This window comes from Lipotes vexillifer, unplaced genomic scaffold (genome assembly GCF_000442215.2).
Source record: "Lipotes vexillifer unplaced genomic scaffold, Lipotes_vexillifer_v1.1 scaffold1143, whole genome shotgun sequence".
In the NCBI taxonomy this organism is placed as follows: domain Eukaryota; kingdom Metazoa; phylum Chordata; class Mammalia; order Artiodactyla; family Lipotidae; genus Lipotes; species Lipotes vexillifer.
Window position 1 is genome coordinate 397512 of NW_006770581.1, and position 17780 is coordinate 415291.

At 40.5% G+C, this 17780-nt stretch overlaps 1 protein-coding gene across 2 annotated transcripts in view; it reads left to right on the forward strand.

The window, feature by feature from the left end:
• WDFY4 (WDFY family member 4) overlaps positions 1-17780 on the forward strand; it is a 270159-nt gene that overhangs the window by 38683 nt on the left and 213696 nt on the right. For both annotated transcript variants that reach the window (XM_007446234.1, XM_007446235.1), the window contains exon 12: positions 15821-15914. In XM_007446234.1, coding sequence (XP_007446296.1) covers positions 15821-15914 — 94 coding nt within the window. The remainder of the gene's footprint in view (positions 1-15820; positions 15915-17780) is intronic.

Sequence of the window (17780 nt, forward strand, 5' to 3'; positions counted from 1 at the left end):
CCTGCATTGGCAGGCGGACTCACAACCACTGCGCCACCAGGGCGCAGCTTTTGTTTGTCTGGGAAAGACTTTATTTCTTCTTCATATCTGAAGGATAACTTTGCTGGGTAGAGTGTTCTTGGTTGACAGTTTTTATCTTTCAATATTTTGAGTATGTCATTCCATTCTCTCCTGGTCTATAGAGTTTCTGCTGAGGAATCTGCTGATAGCCTAATGGGGTAACTTGTAGCTTACTGTCTTTTTTTTTTCTGATTGTCTTTAAAATTCTTTATCATTGACTTTTGACAGTTTTAATATAATGTGTCTTGGAGAAGATCTTTTTGTATTGAGATAATTGGGTGTTCTGTTAGTTTTGTGGACTTGTATATCCAGTTTCTTCCCAGGTTTGGAAAGTTCTCAGCTGTTGTTTCTTTAAATAAGCTCTCTTCTCCTTCTGGGATACCCGTTTTCCTTATGTTGCCTTTTCTAATCAAGTTGGATAGTTCTTATAGAGTTTCTTTATTAAAAAATCTTATTTCTTTCTCTTCTTCTACCTGAATCATTTCTAGATTTCTGACTTCAAGCTCACTCATTCTCTCTTCCGTATGGTCTGCTCTATTTCCAATGCTTTTCTAATCCATTCTTTATCTCATTTATTGAGTTCTCCAGCTCCAGAATTTCCATTTAGTTCATTTTTTAAAAATATTTTAATTGAGTTTAATTAATTTATTCCATTTAGTTCTTTTTTGGAGTTTCAGTCTCTTTGGTAAAGTATTCCTCTGTTTATGAATTTTATTCTTTAGCTCATTGAACTGCTTTTCTGAGTTTTCTTGTAGCTAATTGAATTTCTTCATGACAGCTCTTTTGAATTCTCTATCAGTTAGATCACAATCTTATGTGACTTTAAGTTTTACAGAATTGTTATTTTCTTTTTGTGATACTGTGTTTTCATGGTCCTTGATGAGTTGTTCCTCTGCCGGTGCATTTGAAGGAGCAAACTCCTTTCTTATTTAGATAAAGTTTTTTTTTACTTTGATTCTAACAGATCGAGTTCTTAATTAAAGGCCTTTCTTTTTGTTTTTCAGTAGGTGGTGCTATAGCCCAAGTTTTTGTTTCTCTTGAGTGGCCTCCGGCTATATTTGAGAACCAGCGTTTTCCACCCTCCAGCACCTCTGCCAGAGGCGTCTCTGGTGTCCTCATTGGCACTGCTTGTGCCTTGCTGCTGCAGGTGTTGCTACTGTCACTGGTATTTCCGCCTGGGACACTGGGATGGCAGGCACCTCTACCATGTCTGGGGACACCTGGGTCACTGACACTGCTGCCACAGTGGGGAAGGGGAGAAGCCAGAATCATGGGCACCTTTGCTGCCTCCAGGGTTGTTGGGTTGGTGGGTGCTGCTGTCATTGGTAGGAGTGGGGGAGGCTGGAGTTGTGGGTGCTGCTTTGGCTGGAGGGAGCAGGGTCATGGGTCCTGCCACCGCTGCTGTCCGGCTCCCTGTGGCTATGGGTGCCATTGTGGCTGGGAGGCCTAGGTCTCACGTGCCACCTCTGTTGCTGCTACCAGGTTCGCTGGGGCTGCAGATTCAGCCGCTGTGGCCAGGGGCCGGGATCCCAGCACTGCCTCTGCTAGTCCCTGGTTCTGCCTCCTCTGTGTGTCCCAATTCACCCACCTTCAGATGTACAGATGTATGGATCTCTCCAGCATTCTGCTGTGTTGGGCAGAGGAAGCTTTCTGGAGTTAGGAATGTTTCACTAGTTGTAGACTGAAGGGTAGAGACAAAGGGAGCTTTTCACACCATAATGGTGTTGATGTCACCTCTGCAAAGATTTATTTTTGTGAGAATAAATTTTAATTTATTCTTGCATGATTCATAGTAAGTTATTTTTAAGTTTATTGTTCTCATTTCACCTGTTTTAATTTATTGGCGTAAGGCCATTCACAATATCCTTTTAACTTTTTATTCCTAACACTATCATTTGTTTATTCTTTCTCTTTTGCCCGCAGCACCCCAGCGTTCTTAGCAGAGGTTAATTTATTAATGTGTCTGTGAACCAGCATTCAGCTTTTCCTGTCTCATGCATCGATTTTCTGTTTCTTTTTTTGTTCTTTTTATTTCCTTCCACTTTCTTTGGATTTATTCTAGTATTCTTTTTTTTAATTTAATTGTTACGAGACCAATTTTAAGTCCTCTTTTTAAATATAAATTTCCTTGTAACTATTACTTTAGTTCCATCACACAAGTTTTATTATATCAAATTTTCAATATAATTTACTGCTAAATATTTTCTAATTTCCCTTATGACTTACAGGTTTACTCTTGAATCTTATTTGAATTATAAATTTCCAAAGTTAGAGTATTTTTGATCATCTTTTTGTTATTGACTTCTAACTTTGTCATCTTGAAACAAAGTGGACTGTATGATGCTAATCCTTTGAAATTAGTTGAGCTTGACTTTGTGTACCCAATGTGGTAAATTTTCATAAATATTCCTGGGTGCTTGAAAATAATGCACATTTTCCAATTGTTAGGTTCAATGCTCTATGTCCTCTAGATGAAATTTGTCAGTTGTTCAAATTTTAAGATTGTTGGCATATCAGCTACTAAGATATGTTAAATATCTTTCATTATAATGATAGCTTTGTCAATATCTGTTAATTTTTTTAAAATAAATTTATTTATTTATTTATTTATTTTTGGCTGCGTTGGGTCTTCATTGCTGTGCCTCGGCTTTCTCTAGTTGCGGAGAGCAGGGGCTACTCTTCATTGCATTGCACGGGCTTCTCATTGCGGTGGCTTCTCTTATTGTGGAGCATGGGCTCTAGGCGTGCAGACTTCAGTAGTTGTGGCGCATGGGCTCATTAGTTGTGGCTTGCAGGTTCTAGAGCACAGGCTCAGTAGTTGGGGCGCATGGGCTTAGTTGCTCTGCAGCATGTGGGATCTTCCCGGAGCAGGGATTGAATCCATGTCTGCTGCATTGGCAGGCGGATTCTTAACCACTGCAGCACCAGGGAAGTCCCAATATCTGTTAACTTTTGCCTTACATATATCTGAGGCTATTAGAATCACACACATTTATAATTTTTCCGTCATCTAGAGGTATCAAAGTTTTTATCATTATATGATGACCTTCTTAATCTCCATTAGAACATAACAACTTTATCTAATAATAATAAGGCTCCACCAGTGTTCTTTTGGTTAGTATGTGCCTGAATTATTTTTTATTCTTTAAGCTTTCTGTGTCCTCATGCTTTAGGTATTTTTCCTGTAAACAGTAAAGAGCTATTTTTTTTTAATGTGTATTTTAAACTGAAGTTTCCTTGTTTCTTTGTGTGGTTGATGATTTTTAATTGTGAGTCTTGCTCCGAGATTTTCCTTTTCCCAGACTCCATGCAGCCCATCCTTATTCTGGCCATCCTGCCTTTCTGCAGACACAGCAATGCCTCAGTGAGGCTGCAGCTGCCCTTTGTAGCTAGGCCTTGGTCAGATTCCAGGCCCTTCTCTTCTTGCTTTGTCTTGGGAGAATTCTCTTTCTGAGGTCCCCTGATCTCTCTATTCCAGGGGCAGAGGGTTCTCTGAGGAGGCCTTTGTCTTGGCCATCTGGACAACATGCAGGATCTCAGTGCTGAACCTTGTTCTACTTATCCTACCAGCTTTTAGAGGGCAGGGAAGTATTTGTCAGCATCAAAAACATTTAGTAAGTGGTATTAGGTGATGAAAAGCAATAGTCATTTGTTGAATGTCTCTGGGGACTGAGCACCAATGACTTATTTTCATTTAATTCCCTCTTAAATTTTAGCATTTTACCAATAAAGAAATGGAGGCTGAGAAAGGATAAGAAACATGGTTGAAAGTTAACACCTAGTAAGTGATGGAGCAAGACTTTGAACTCAGGTCTACCTCCAAAGCCTCTGTGTGTGCTTGAGTATCTGTGTGTGTGTGTGTATGTATTTGTCCTGCTTTTTTCTGGATGCTTCCACAGTATAGTGATGATTTGCTTGTTCTGCCACAGTAGACTGAAGTTTAAGGTTTGGACTCTAGCTTGTAGATGGCATCAGGCCTGATTCTTTACAGATAACTCCTGTGTCAAATGTCATCCTGGTTTCACAATGAGGAATTTTTAAATGTACAAGAATCAGATTTCATAAATAGAGCAATTTTTTGGTCTTTAAAAGAAATACATCACCCTTGACATTCCCTAATGGTTAGAAAAGGGGAAGTGAAACCCCAGCCTCTCCTGAGAGAGTCTGTGGGGTAAAGGACAAGGCAGTGGGCTGGGCATGGTGGACAGGGTGCTCATCCATGCCCACCACTGACACTTGGCATCCCCTTGGGCAAGCAGCTTGGCTTAGACCTGTCCATATGCAGTGGGCTGTGGTCTCCAGAAGGAAGACAGAGGCTGTGGGCCTTAGACTCAGGCCTGTGTGCTCTACACCTTAGTGTTCCTTGTGCCTTTTACTTTATCTTACTGAGCTTTGATTTCCCAATTCAAATGTGGGGATAATAAGAGTATCCACGTTGAGGGGTGTTGTGAGGTGAGGACTGGAGATGATAATGGTGTTAGTTAGATAATGATCACAGCTGCCGTTTGCTGAGCACTTGTGTGCCAGATGCTGTGCTTTGCTTTCACAAGCATTAGGTAATCTATGTAACTACGATTAAGTAACATTTTTCACAAAATAGAAGATATATATTATATAAATCCCAAAATATATAATGAGATTCCCAAGATACAGAATATTTAATCTCTGTGAACCATAACACATACACCACCTCCTTCACAGCATGTGTGATACATACCCCCCCACGCACACAGCATACACACACACACACGCACACACACTCTCTCTCTACAGTGGAGCTCAATAAATGGCAGCTGTGGTTGTGATTAATCATGCAGACCTTCTCTGGTATTTACTAGATCCTGCTACCTGGGAAGGATATCATCCTTCTAGGCCAGCCAATCCACAGTGTGGGTCTGGAGAAGGTGGAGAGGGCAGCGGGTCAAGCATTTTTTTTTTATTAATTAATTAATGTATTTATTTTTGGCTGTGTTGGCTCTTCATTGCTGCTCACGGGCTTTCTCTAGTTGCGGCGAGCAGGGGCTACTCTTCACTGCGGTGCGCAGGCTTCTCATTGCGGTGGCTTCTCATGTTGCAGAGCATGGGCTCTAGGTGCACAGGCTTCAGTACTTGTGGCTCACAGGCCCAGTAGTTGTGGCTTGCAGGCTCTAGAGCGCAGGCTCAGTAGTAGTGGCGCACGGGCTTAGTTGTTCCTCAGCATGTGGGATATTCCCAGACCAGGGCTCGAACCCATGTTCCCTGCATTGGCAGGCAGATTCTCAACCACTGCGCCACCAGGCAAGTCCATCAAGCATTTTTTTTAATCATGGAAGGGTATTGAATATTGTCAAATGTTTTTTTCTATATCAGTTGAGGTGATTGTTTGGTGTTTTTCCTTTGTTTATTAATTTGGTGTATTGCATTGATTGGTTTTTTTTATGTTGAACCACTTGCATTCCTGGGATCTTAATCATGGTATATAATCCTTTAAATATGCTGTTGGATTTGGTTTGCTAGTTTTTTGTTGAGGATTTTTGCATATATACTGATGAGGGATATTGGTCTCTTCTTTTCTTTGTGTGGCTTTAGTATCAGAGTAATAATACAGGCTTCCTTGCTGTTCCCTGAACATGCCAGACATACTCCCACTCTGGGGGCTTTTGCACTGGCTCTTCCCTTTGCTTAAAATGCTTTTCCCCTGGATATCTGCATCCCTTTTTTCAGGTCCACCCAAATGTTACCTTTACAAACAAGCCAACTCTGCCCCCCAATTAAAATTGTAAATTGTTTTCTTCTTACACCCTAGCGCTCTTGATTCTTTCTCCGCTTTAATTTTTTTTTGCAGTAATATTTATCACCTTTCTTCATAATATATAATTTGCGTATTCATTATTCTATTACATTAATATACTATGTTACAATAATATATGATATATTCATACAATACTATATATAGTATAGTATAAATTATGTAAGAACAATAATTTTTATTATTTATAATTTACCTATTTATTATGTTTACCTTTACTGTCTCTACCCTTCTTCTCACATATCAGGTATGGGATTTAGTTTGTTTAGTTTATAGATGTATCCAAAATGCCAGGAAGATACTTAGGTCAATAAATATTTGTTCAGTTGAATTGGATAAATTAACACCAAATGTTAGAAGCACTCCTGGCACCTTAGCCATTCTTCAGGGCTGGTGGTGCCAAGAACAGTCTCACTGTGGGTGGGAAATTCAGTGCTAGAGGCAGGATGTTTGAAAATCAAGTGTTTGTGATTTGGGATTAGTCTCGTGACTTTTTCTTTCTTTCTTCTTCTTATTTTTCCAATTAACATACAGTAAAAGTCCCTTTCTTGGTGTAGAGTTCTTTGGGTTTTAATTCATGTGCAGAGTCATGTGACCATCACCACAATCAGGATACAGGACAAACACGCCCTCAAACAGTTCCTGAATGTTGTCCCTTCATAATGAAACCCTTTCTCAATTCCTAAACCCAGGCAACCACTGCTCTATTCCTATAGTTTTGTCTTTGTCAGAATAACATATAAATGCAAATGCAAACGTTTAGTCTTTTGAGGCTAGCTTTTTCAACTCAGCATAAGGCCTTTGAAATCCATCCAGTTTGTTGTATCAGTAGTTCATACATTTTTATTGCTGAGTAGTATTCCATTGTATAGATGCAAATATATTCTCCTAGTCTATGGTTTGTCTTTTTACTTTTAAAGTGTCGTTCACAGATTGAAATTTAATGATAAGTTTACCTATATTTACAAAAAATCCTGCTGGGATTTTGATTGGAATTGCATTGTATCTATAGATGAATTTGGGGAGAATTGAAACCTTAACTTTATTGAGTCTTCCAATCCATAAACATAGAATGTTTTTCCATTTGTATATTCAGTAGATGTATGATTTTTTAAAAAAAATCATGGTCTATAGTATTCAACATACAGAGCCAGCACATTTTTTATTAGATTTATACTTATGTGTTTAATCTTTTCTGGAGCACTATTTTAAAAGGTATTTTAAATGTTTCATTTCCCAATTGTTTACTTCTAGTATATAGGAATATGATTAATTTCTATATGTAACTGTGTATCCAGAGATCATGCTAACGCACGTATTAGTTCTAGGAGGCTTTTTTTTTTTTTTTTTAATAGATTGCTTGGGATTTTCTATGTAGACAATCATGTTGTCTGTGAATAGTGACAGTTTTATACATTCCTTTCCAATCTGTTGTTCCAGCATGATGTTGAATAGGAATGGTGAGAGGGGCCATCCTTGCCTTGTTCTTAATCTTGAAGAAAAACTCTTCACTCTTTCGCCATCAAATATTATATTAGCTATGGGGTTTTTGGGGGTAGATGTCCATTATCAGGTTATGGATGATTACTTCTGTGTCTATTTTACTGAGAGTTTTTTTATCATGAACAGATGTGGAATTCTTTAAATGCTTTATCTGCATATGATCATGTTTTTTTCCTTCTCTTTTTCGTTTTAATACTATGATGGGTTACACTGGCTGATTTTTGTTTTGTTTTTTTAGCCCTTAATTTTTTAAACTGTGTTTTCCATATCTGAAATATCTTTTCTTCTTTTTTTTTGAATTTTATTTTATTTTTAAAAAAGGGGTTCTTATTAGTTATCTGTTTTATACATATTAGTGTATATATGTCAATCCCAATGTCTCAATTCATCCCACCACCACCACCACGCCCACCACTTTCCCTCCTTGGTGTCTATAAGTTTGTTCTCTACATCTGTGTCTCTATTTCTACCTTGCAGACCAGTTCTTCTGTACCATTTTTCTAGATTCCACATATATGCGTTAATATACGATATTTGTTTTTCTCTTCTGACTTACTTCACTTTGTATGACAGTCTCTAGGTCCATCCACGTCTTTACAAATGACCCAATTTCATTCCTTTTAATGGCTGAGAATATTCCATTGTATATATGTACCACATCTTCTTTATCCATTCGTCTGTCGATGGGCATTTAGGTTGCTTCCATGGCCTGGCTATTGTAAATAGTGCTGCAGTGAACATTGGGGTGCTTGTGTCTTTTTGAATTATGGTCTTCTCTGGGTATGTGCCCATTAGTGGGATTGCTGGGTCATATGGTAATTCTACTTTTAGTTTAGTTTTTTTTTTTTTTTTTTATGTAGCACAGTGTATACGTTTGAAGTTCACTTGACTGTATATGATATCAAATTATTCCATTACCATTAGCTGACTAAAATGTCCTTTTTTTCATACCGGGGCATGAACCCGCGTCCGCTGCATCGGCAGGCGGACTCTCAACCACTGCGCCACCAGGGAAGCCCATACTTTTAGTTTTTTAAGGAACCTCCATACTGTTCTCCATAGTGGCTGTATCAATTTACATTCCCACCAGCAGTGCAAAAGGGTTCCCTTTTCTCCACACCCTCTCCAGCATTTGTTGTTTGTAGATTTTTTGGTGATGGCCATTTTGATTGGTATGAGGTGATACCTCATTGCAGTTTTGATTTGCATTTCTCTCATGATTAATGATGTTGAGCATTCTTTCATGTGTTTGTTGGCAATCTGTATATCTTCTTTGGAGAAATGTCTATTTAGGCCTTCTGCCCATTTTTTGATTGGGTTGTTTGTTTTTTTGATATTGAGCTGCATGAGCTGCTTATATATTTTGGAGATTAATCCTTTGTCAGTTGCTTCATTTGCAAATATTTTCTCCCATTCTGAGGGTTGTCTTTTCGTCTGATTTGTGGTTTCCTTTGCTGTGCAAAAGCTTTTAAGGTTCATTAGGTCCCATTTTTGTTTTTATTTCCATTTCTCTAGGAGGTGGGTCAAAAAGAATCTTGCTGTGATTTATGTCATAGAGTGTTCTGCCTATGTTTTCCTCTAAGAGTTTTATAGTGTCTGGCCTTACATTTAGGTCTTTAATCCATTTTATTATTGTGCATGGTGTTAGGGAGTGTTCTAATTTCCTTCTTTTACATGTAACCGTCCAGTTTTCCCAGCACCACTTATTGAAGAGAATGTCTTTTCTCTGTTGTATATCCTTGCCTCCTTTGTCATAGATTAGTTGACCATAGGTGTGTGAGTTTATCTCTGGGCTTTCTATCCTGTTCCATTGATCTGTATTTCTGTTTTTGTGCCAGTACCATATTGTCTTGATTACTGTAGCTTTGTAGTATAGTTTGAAGTCAGGGAGTCTGATTCCTCCAGCTCCAGTTTTTTCCCTCAAGATTGCTTTGGCTATTCAGGGTCTTTTTTGTCTCCATACAAATTAAAACATTTTTTTTTCTAGTTCTGTAAAAAATGCCTTCGGTAATTTGATAGGGATTGCATTGAATCCGTAGATTGCTTTGGGTAGTATAGTCATCTTGACAATATTGATTCTTCTAATCCAAGAACATGGTATATTGCTCCACCTGTTTGTGTCATCTTTGATTTCTTTCATCAGTGTCTTAACAGTTTTCTGAGTACAGGTCTTTTATTTCCTTAGGTAGCTTTATTCCTAGGTATTTTATTCTTTTTGTTGCAATGGTGAATGGGATTGTTTCCTAAATTTCTCTTTCTGATCTTTCATTGGTAATATATAGGAATGCAAGAGGTTTCCTTGCATTAATTTTGTATCCTGCAGCTTTACCAAATTCATTGATTAGTTCTAATAGTTTTCTGGTGGCATCTTTAGGATTCTGTGTGTATAGTATTAGGTCATCTGCAAACAGTGACAGTTTTACTTCTTCTTTTCCAATTTGGATTCCTTTTATTTCTTTTTCTTCTCTGATTGGTATGGCTAGGACTTCCAGAACTATGTTGAATAATAGTGGTGAGAGGGGACATCCTTGTCTTGTTCCTGATCTTAGAGGAAATGCTTTCAGTTTTTCACCACTGAGAATGATGTTTGCTGTGTGTTTGTCATATATGGCCTATATTATGTTGAGGTAGTTTCCCTTTATGCCCACTTTCTGGAGAGTTTTTTTATCATAAATCGATGTTGAATTTTGTCAAAAGCTTTTTATGCATCTATTCAGATGATCATATGGTTTTTATTCTTCAGTTTGTTAATATGGTGTATCACATTGATTGATTTGCGTATATTGAAGAATTCTTGCATCCCTGGGATAAATCCCAGTTGATCATGCTGTATGATCCTTTTAATGTGCTATTGGATTCTGTTTGCTAGTATTTTGTTGAGGATTTTTGCAACTATATTCATCAGTGATACTGGTCTGTAGTTTTCTTTTTTTGTAGTATCTTTGTCTGGTTTTGGTATCGGTGTGATGGTGGCCTCACAGAATGAGTTTGGGAGTGTTCCTTCCTCTGCAATTTTTTGGAAGAGTTTGAGAAGGTTGGGTGTTAGCTCTTCTCTAAGTGTTTGATAGAATTCACCTGAAGCCACCTGGTGCTGGACTTTTGTTTGTTGAGAGATTTTTAAATCACAGTTTCAATTTCATTACTTGTAATTGGTCTGTTCATATTTTCTATTTCTTCCTGGTTCAGTCTTGGAAGGTTATACCTTTCTAAGAATTTGTCCATTTATTCCAGGTTGTCTATTTTATTGGCATAGAGTTGCTTGTAGTAGTCTCTTATGATGCTTTATATTTCTGTGGTGTCTGTTGTAACTTTTCCTTTTTCATATCTAATTTTATTGGTTTGAGTCCTCTCCCTCTTTTTCTTGATGAGTCTGGCTAACGGTTTATCAATTTTGTTTATCTTCTTAAAGAATCAGCTTTTAGTTTTACTAATCTTTGCTATTGTTTTCTTTGTTTCTATTTCATTTATTTCTGCTCTGACCTTTATGATATCTTTCCTTCTACTAACTTTGGGTTTTGTTTCTTCTTCTTTCTCTATTTCCTTTAGGTGTAAGGTTAGATTGTTTATTTGAGATTTTTCTTGTTTTGTGAGGTAGGATTGTATTGCTATAAACTTCCCTCTTAGAACAGCTTTTAATGCATCCCATAGGTTTTGGATCATTGTGTTTTCATTGTCATTTGTCTCTACATATTTTTGATTTCCTCTTTGATTTCTTCAGTGATCTCTTGGTTATTTAGTAATGTATTGTGTTAGCCTCCATGTGTTTGTGGTTTTTACATTTTTTCCCTGTACTTTATTTCTAATCTCATAGCATTGTGGTCAGAAAAGAAGCTTGATATGATTTCAGTTTTCTTAAATTTACCAAGGCTAGATTTGTGACCCAAGGTGTGATCTGTCCTGGAGAATGTTCCATGTGCACCTGAGAAGAAAGTGTAATCTGCAGTTTTTGGATGGAATGTCCTATAACTATCAGTTAAATCTATCTGGTCTATTGTGTCATTTAAAGTTTGTGTTTCCTTATTAATTTTCAGTCTGGATGATCTGTCCATTGGTGTAAGTGAGGTGTTAAAGTCCCCTGCTCTTACTGTGTTACTGTCCATTTCCTCTTTTATAGCTGTTAGCATTTGCCTTATGTATTGAGGTGCTCCTGTGTTGGGTGCATATATAAGTGTTATGTCTTCTTCTTGGATTGATCCCTTGATCATTATGTAGTATCCTTCCTTGACTCTTGTAACATTCTTTATTTTAAAGCCTATTTTATCTGATATGAGTATAACTACTCCAGCTTTCTTTTGATTTCCATTTTCATGGAATATCTTTTTCCATCCCCTCACTTTCAGTGTGTTTGTGTCCCTAGGTCTGAAGTGGGTCTCTTCTAGACAACATATATGTGGGTCTTGTTTTTGTATCCATTCAGCGAGCCTGTGTCTTCTGGTTGGAGCATTTAACCCATTCACATTTAAGGTAATTATTGATATGTATGTTCCTGTTACCATTTTCTTAATTGTTATGGGTTTGTTTTTGTAGGTCCTTTTCTTCTCTTGTACTTCCCACTTAGAGAAGTTCCTTTAGCATTTGTTGTAGAGCTGGTTTGGTGGTGCTGAATTCTCTTAGCTTTTGCTTGTCTGTAAAGCTTTTGATTTCTCCATTGAATCTGAAAGAGATCCTTGCAGGGTAGAGTAATCTTGGTTGTAGGTTCTTCCCTTTCATCACTTTAAGTATATCATGCCACTCCCTTCTGGCTTGTAGAGTTTCTGCTGAGAAATCAGCTGTTAACCTTATGGGAGTTCCCTTGTATGTTATTTGTCATTTTTCCCTTGTTGCTTTTAATAATTTTCTTTCTGTTTAATTTTTGTCAGTTTGATTACTCTGTTTCTTGGGGTGTTTCTCCTTGGGTTTATCCTGCCTGGGACTCTCTGTGATTCCTGGACTTGGGTGGCTATTTCCTTTCCCATGTTAGGGAAGTTTTCGACTATTCAGAAATTTCCCCGGGTCCTTTCTCTCTCTCTTCTCCTCCTGGGACCCCTATAATGCAAATGTTATTGTGTTTAATGTTGTCCCAGAGGTCTCTTAGGCTGTCTTCATTTCTTTTCACTTTTTTTCCCTTTACTCTGCTCTGTGGCAGTGAATTCCACCATTCTGTCTTCCAGATCACTTATGCGTTCTTCTGTCTCAGTTATTCTGCTATTGATTCCTTCTAGTGTATTTTTCATTTCAGTTATTGTATTGTTCATCTCTGTTTGTTTGTTCTTTAATTTTTCTTGGTGTTTGTCCTTTAATTCTTCTAGGTCTCTGCTAAACATTTCTTGCATCTTCTCGATCTGTGCCTCCATTCTGTTTCTGAGGTCCTGGATCATCTTCACTAGCATTATTCTGAATTCTTTTGCTGGAAGGTTGCCTATCTGCACTTCATTTAGTTGTTTTTCTGGCGTTTTATCGTGTTGTTCCTTCATCTTGTACATAGTCCTCTGCCTTTTCATTTTGTCTGTCTTTCTGTGACTGTGGTTTTCCTTCCACAGGCTACAGGATTGTAATTTTTCTTGCTTCTGCTATCTGCTCTCTGGTGGATGAGGCTATCTAAGAGGCTTGTGCAAGCTTCCTGATGAGAGGGACTGGTGGTGGGTAGAGCTGGGTGTTGCTCTGGTGGGCAGAGCTCAGTAAAAGTTTAATCTGCTTGTTTGATGATGGGTGGGGCTGAGTTCCCTCCCTGTTGGTTGTGTGGCCTGAGGCGACCCAGCAGTGGAGGCTACAGGCTCTTTGGTGGGGCTAATGGTGGACTCTGGGAGGGCTCATGGAGTAGTCCCCAGAGCTTCTGCTGCCAGTGTCCTTGTCCCCGCGGTGAGCCACAGCCACCTCCCGCCTCTGCAGGAGACCCTCCAACGCTAGCTGGTAGGTCTGGTTCAGTCTCCAGTGGGGTCACTGCTCCTTCCCCCTAGGTCCTGATGCACACACTACTTTGTGTGTGACCTCCGAGAGTGGAGTCTCTGTTTCCCCCAGTCCTGTTGAAGTCCTGCAATCAAATCCCACGAGCCTTCAAAGTCTGATTCTCTGGGAATTCCTCCTCCTGTTGCCAGACCCCCAGGTTGGGAAGCCAGATGTGGAGCTCAGACCCTTCACTCCAGTGGGTAGACTTCTGTGTTATAACTGTTCTCCAGTTTGTGAGTCAGCCACCCAGCAGTTACGGGATTTGATTTTATTGTGATTGCGCCCCTCCTGCCATCTCATTGTGGCTTCTCCTTTGTCTTTGGATGTGGGGTGTCTTTTTTGGTGAGTTCCAGTGTCTTCCTGTCGATGACTGTTCAACAGTTAGTTCTGATTCCGTTGCTCTCACAAGAGGGAGTGAGCACATGTCCTTCTACTCTGCCATCTTGAACGAATTTTCTAGTCCTTAATTTTATTATTTATTTATTTATTTTTTGGCTGCATTGGGTCTTCGTTGCTGCGCGCAGGCTTTCTCTAGTTGTGGCAAGTAGGGGCTACTCTTCATTGCGGTGCACGGGCTTCTCATTGTGGTGGCTTCTCTTTGTTGTGCAGCATAGGCTCTAGGTATGTGGGCCTCAGTAGTTTTGGCTCGCAGACTCTACAGTGCATGCTCAGTAGTTGTGGCACACGGGCTTAGTTGCTCCGCGGCATGTGGGATCTTCCCAGACCAGGGCTCGAACCTGAGTCCCCTGCATTGGCAGGCGGATTTTTAACCACTGTGCCACCAGGGAAGTCCCTGCATTGGCTGATATTTGAATAGTGAACCAGCCTTGCATTTGTGGGATAAGGCAAATTGACCATAGTGTCTTATTTATTTTATATATAGTTATATTTGATTTCCAGTAGTTTATTGAGGATTTTTGCACCTATTTTTCTAAGAGATGTTGGCAGGTAGTATTCTTATACTGGCTTTGTGTGCTTTTGATATCAGAGTGATTCTGGTCTTATAAAATGCATTGGGAAATGTTCTCTTGTATATTTTGAAAGAAGTTGTATAGAATTGGTGTTATTTGTCTTTAAATGTATGGTAGAATTCACCAGTGGAAACATCTGGGGCTGGAGTTTTCTTTGTGGAAAGGTTTTAAACTACATATTCAGTCTTTGTGATAGCTATAAACTGTCCTGGTTATTTATTTCTTCTTGCTTACTTTTGGTAGTTTCTGGCTTTGAGGGAACTGGTCCATTTTATCTAAGTTGTCAGATTTGTGTGCACAGAGTTATTTGTAGCATTTTCTTACCCTTTCTGTGGGGTGTGTAATGGTGTTCTCTCTTTCATTTTTGATGTTGGTAATTTGTGTCTTTTTCTGTCTTTGCCAGCTTAGCGAGTGGTTTTTCAATTTTTAAAACTTTTCAGACTTCTTCCTGAGCAGTTCTCAAAGCCTTTGGAATGTGGTTTAGGGTCAGATCCACACATGTGCAGCTCAGAATTGAGCTCAGAGGTTGATACACAACTTAGTGGTTTCACTCTTAAGTCTCCTTCTCTTCATCATCTTCCCACCACTTTCTGGCTCTCTGGGGTCCCTTCCTTCTCCTCTGTCTAGAAAGCTGGAGCTTTAGTTTCTCTGCTCTGCCATGCACTTCCCATGATTGCATCTGTCTCTGGGGCCAAGCAGGGAGAGGAAAAAGAGGGACAAAAGCATTGGGGATTTTGCCCGACTCTTGGGACCAGAGTTCCTCTGGTCAGAGAGAAGGGTTCCCCTCCCCGAGAATTTCAGATGCCTGCCTGGTCACTGCTGCTTCTGTGCGTTTTCTTGGAGGCTGAGGTGAGAAAGAATGGAGAAACTCAACAAAGAAAATTCCAGGGATTTTCCTCCATGCCCTGGGCCCTGTTGGAGCCTCTTTCCCCACTCCTTAGACTAGAAATAGAGCCTCCTCTTGGAGTCTGTGTCTGTTCTGTCCACACGTGGTGCACGGTTCTTACTCCTTGTAAGCCCATTCCGGGAGATGCTGGAGGGGGAAGCCCCAGGAAACACGTTACCAGTTGCATGGTGCTTTGGGTTTGGTTTCCTGCTTTGCTACTGTTTACTTTTCAGAGTCCTCAGAGAGCTGCTCATGCGTTCTATCTGGGTTTTTAGTTTAATTCAGTGGGTAGGACAGAGTAGGGTATGCTTACACCATCTTGAAGGGATCCAGACACTGTCCTTTGTGTGTTTGTTTGACATAAAATGAGAGCTTCTCCACCTCCCACATATCTGGAGAGAGGGTAGAGGCCCAGGGAACTAACTTCCGTTAAACATCTGCTCTGTGCCGGACACTGTGCCTTAGTGCACAGCGGCATTATTCTATGACTCTACGCGGAAAGTATGGCATTGTTAGCTCCATTGTGCAGTTGGGGGAAGTTAGGCTCAGATTAATTAGTTCAAGGTCATATAATTAAGTGGTAGGCTGTGGTTATGTATCGTGGCCTGTCTTAGAAAGATCCAGGAAGTTCTGTGGAAAGCAGAAGAGAAGGCTTAAGTCTGATGTCCTGCTTCCCTCTCTCTGCAGGACGGATGAAGGTGATGCTGTGATCATGCACCCTGGGATCCTGTGCATCATGGTGAGGCTGCTGCCTCAGCTGTACCATGAAGATCACCCTCAGGTACTTGTTGTGAACACATGAGTTTGTCTTTTTCACGTGACTGATCTTTTAAGCTCCTCTGGCCAGAGACTCCCTTTCCCTTTTTGCCTTTGCCTCCAGTCCCCTGTATGAACAGAGCCTCCTTCATGAAGTGCCTCCTGCAGGGGAGTATCAGTGGGTCTGAGACCCTTGATTGAGTTCTGCCCACCCTTCCATGGCCACTCAAAACAGATTGTTCCTGTTGGTGATATGACCTTCTAAAAACAACAGCCAAACAAAAACTGAATGAAATGATTTACCTTCATGAGGCAAGTCCCATATAAGTGCTACATATAGTGCTGGGCATTGGTGGGACCAGAAGTCCTCTGCTCCCCATTAATTTATCCATTGCTTGGATATTGGCTGTGACCCTGGCTCGGCGCTCTATGTAGGACATGCAGGGCTAACAGGATGAGAACTGAGCACTGTCCAAGGAGCCCACATCTGTGGTGGGGACTGGGAGGTGGTAGTGGGGCAGACAGACTAAGTAAATAAGCTCACAGATGAATCTACAATTACACATTGTCACATGTGATATTAAGGGAAAAAAATGGGTGCTGACAGAGAATAATGGGAATGGAAGTGGAGGGGGAAGACCTAATTAAATCTAATTTAGATGAAGGTGTAGATGTCAGGGAAGCCATCTCTTTGATGGTGACATTTAAGCAGAGCCCTGAAAGATGAGTAGCAATTAAGCAGGTGGGAAGGAGCCTGCTGCAGGTGTCTGGGGTGGGAGCAAAGCAGGAGAGCTGGAAGTGTGCCTGATGGGGCAGGCGGAGGAAGGCTGCCGCCCTGACAAGCTGTGGGGTTTTATCCCGAGGGCAACACGAAGTCTCTCTCAAGTGAATGGAGGGGGACGTGATCAGGTTTTTGTATTAAAAATCTCTCTTGTTGCGTGGAGGGTGGCCTGGGAATGGGACTGTGTGGAAGAGAATGGGGACAGCAGTTAGGAAGCCATGTCCACAGTCTGGTAACACATGGTGGTAGCTTGATTATGGTGGCGTCTGTGGGAAAGTGTGTAGACCAAGGAGTCAAGAGACCTATTGGGAGATAGAATCAAGGCCCTGAGATGAACGGGGTGCAGGAAGCGGGAAGACGGGGGAGTCAAGGTGGCTCTTAACTCCTGTCCTGGCAGCACTGACGGCCCCACTGCAGCGAGGCGCGCTTGTACCGGTGAAAGCAACAGAACGAGGCAGATTCTCAGGAAGTGCTCTCAATTTAGAGAATATGTTCTCTAGAGGTTCTGAGAAAGAAACTCGAAGTTGAGGAAGCCCTGGAAAACACGCTCTTGAATTAGCAGCAGACGAAAGGAAATTACTTGAATTGAGCAGCTACCATGTACCAGGCACGGTGCCACACCCTTTCACTGATTATTTACCCTCATAGATGTTTGGTGGGGAGTATCATTGTTTCTGTTTTAGCCAGTGGGGAAACCGAGTCTCAGACAATGTACGTGCCTTTTAAGGATTCTGAGTTGGTGGACCTGGTATTAAATGTGGTCCTACCTGGTGGCAGTTCTTATGGTCTTTCCCCTGCACAGCAGTGGCGTCTATAGGAGAATGGGGGCTCAGGGGGGTGCGGGTCCAGCTTTGTTTTGTCCTGGAGTTAAAAAGGAGGTGATAATGTTTTAAGAAGAAATGGTGACTACAGTTGACCCTTGAACAACATAGGGGTTAAGGGTGCTGACCCTCACACAGTGTACTGCTATCTCTGCCTCAAAAACAAAGGAGTTGATAAATGACTCACCCAGGGACGGGAAGGTGAAAAGGTTTGGATAGAATCAGGACTCAAATGCTAGTTTTGATTCCACATATTGTGATCTCTAATTGAACATAAACTTTTCCCTAC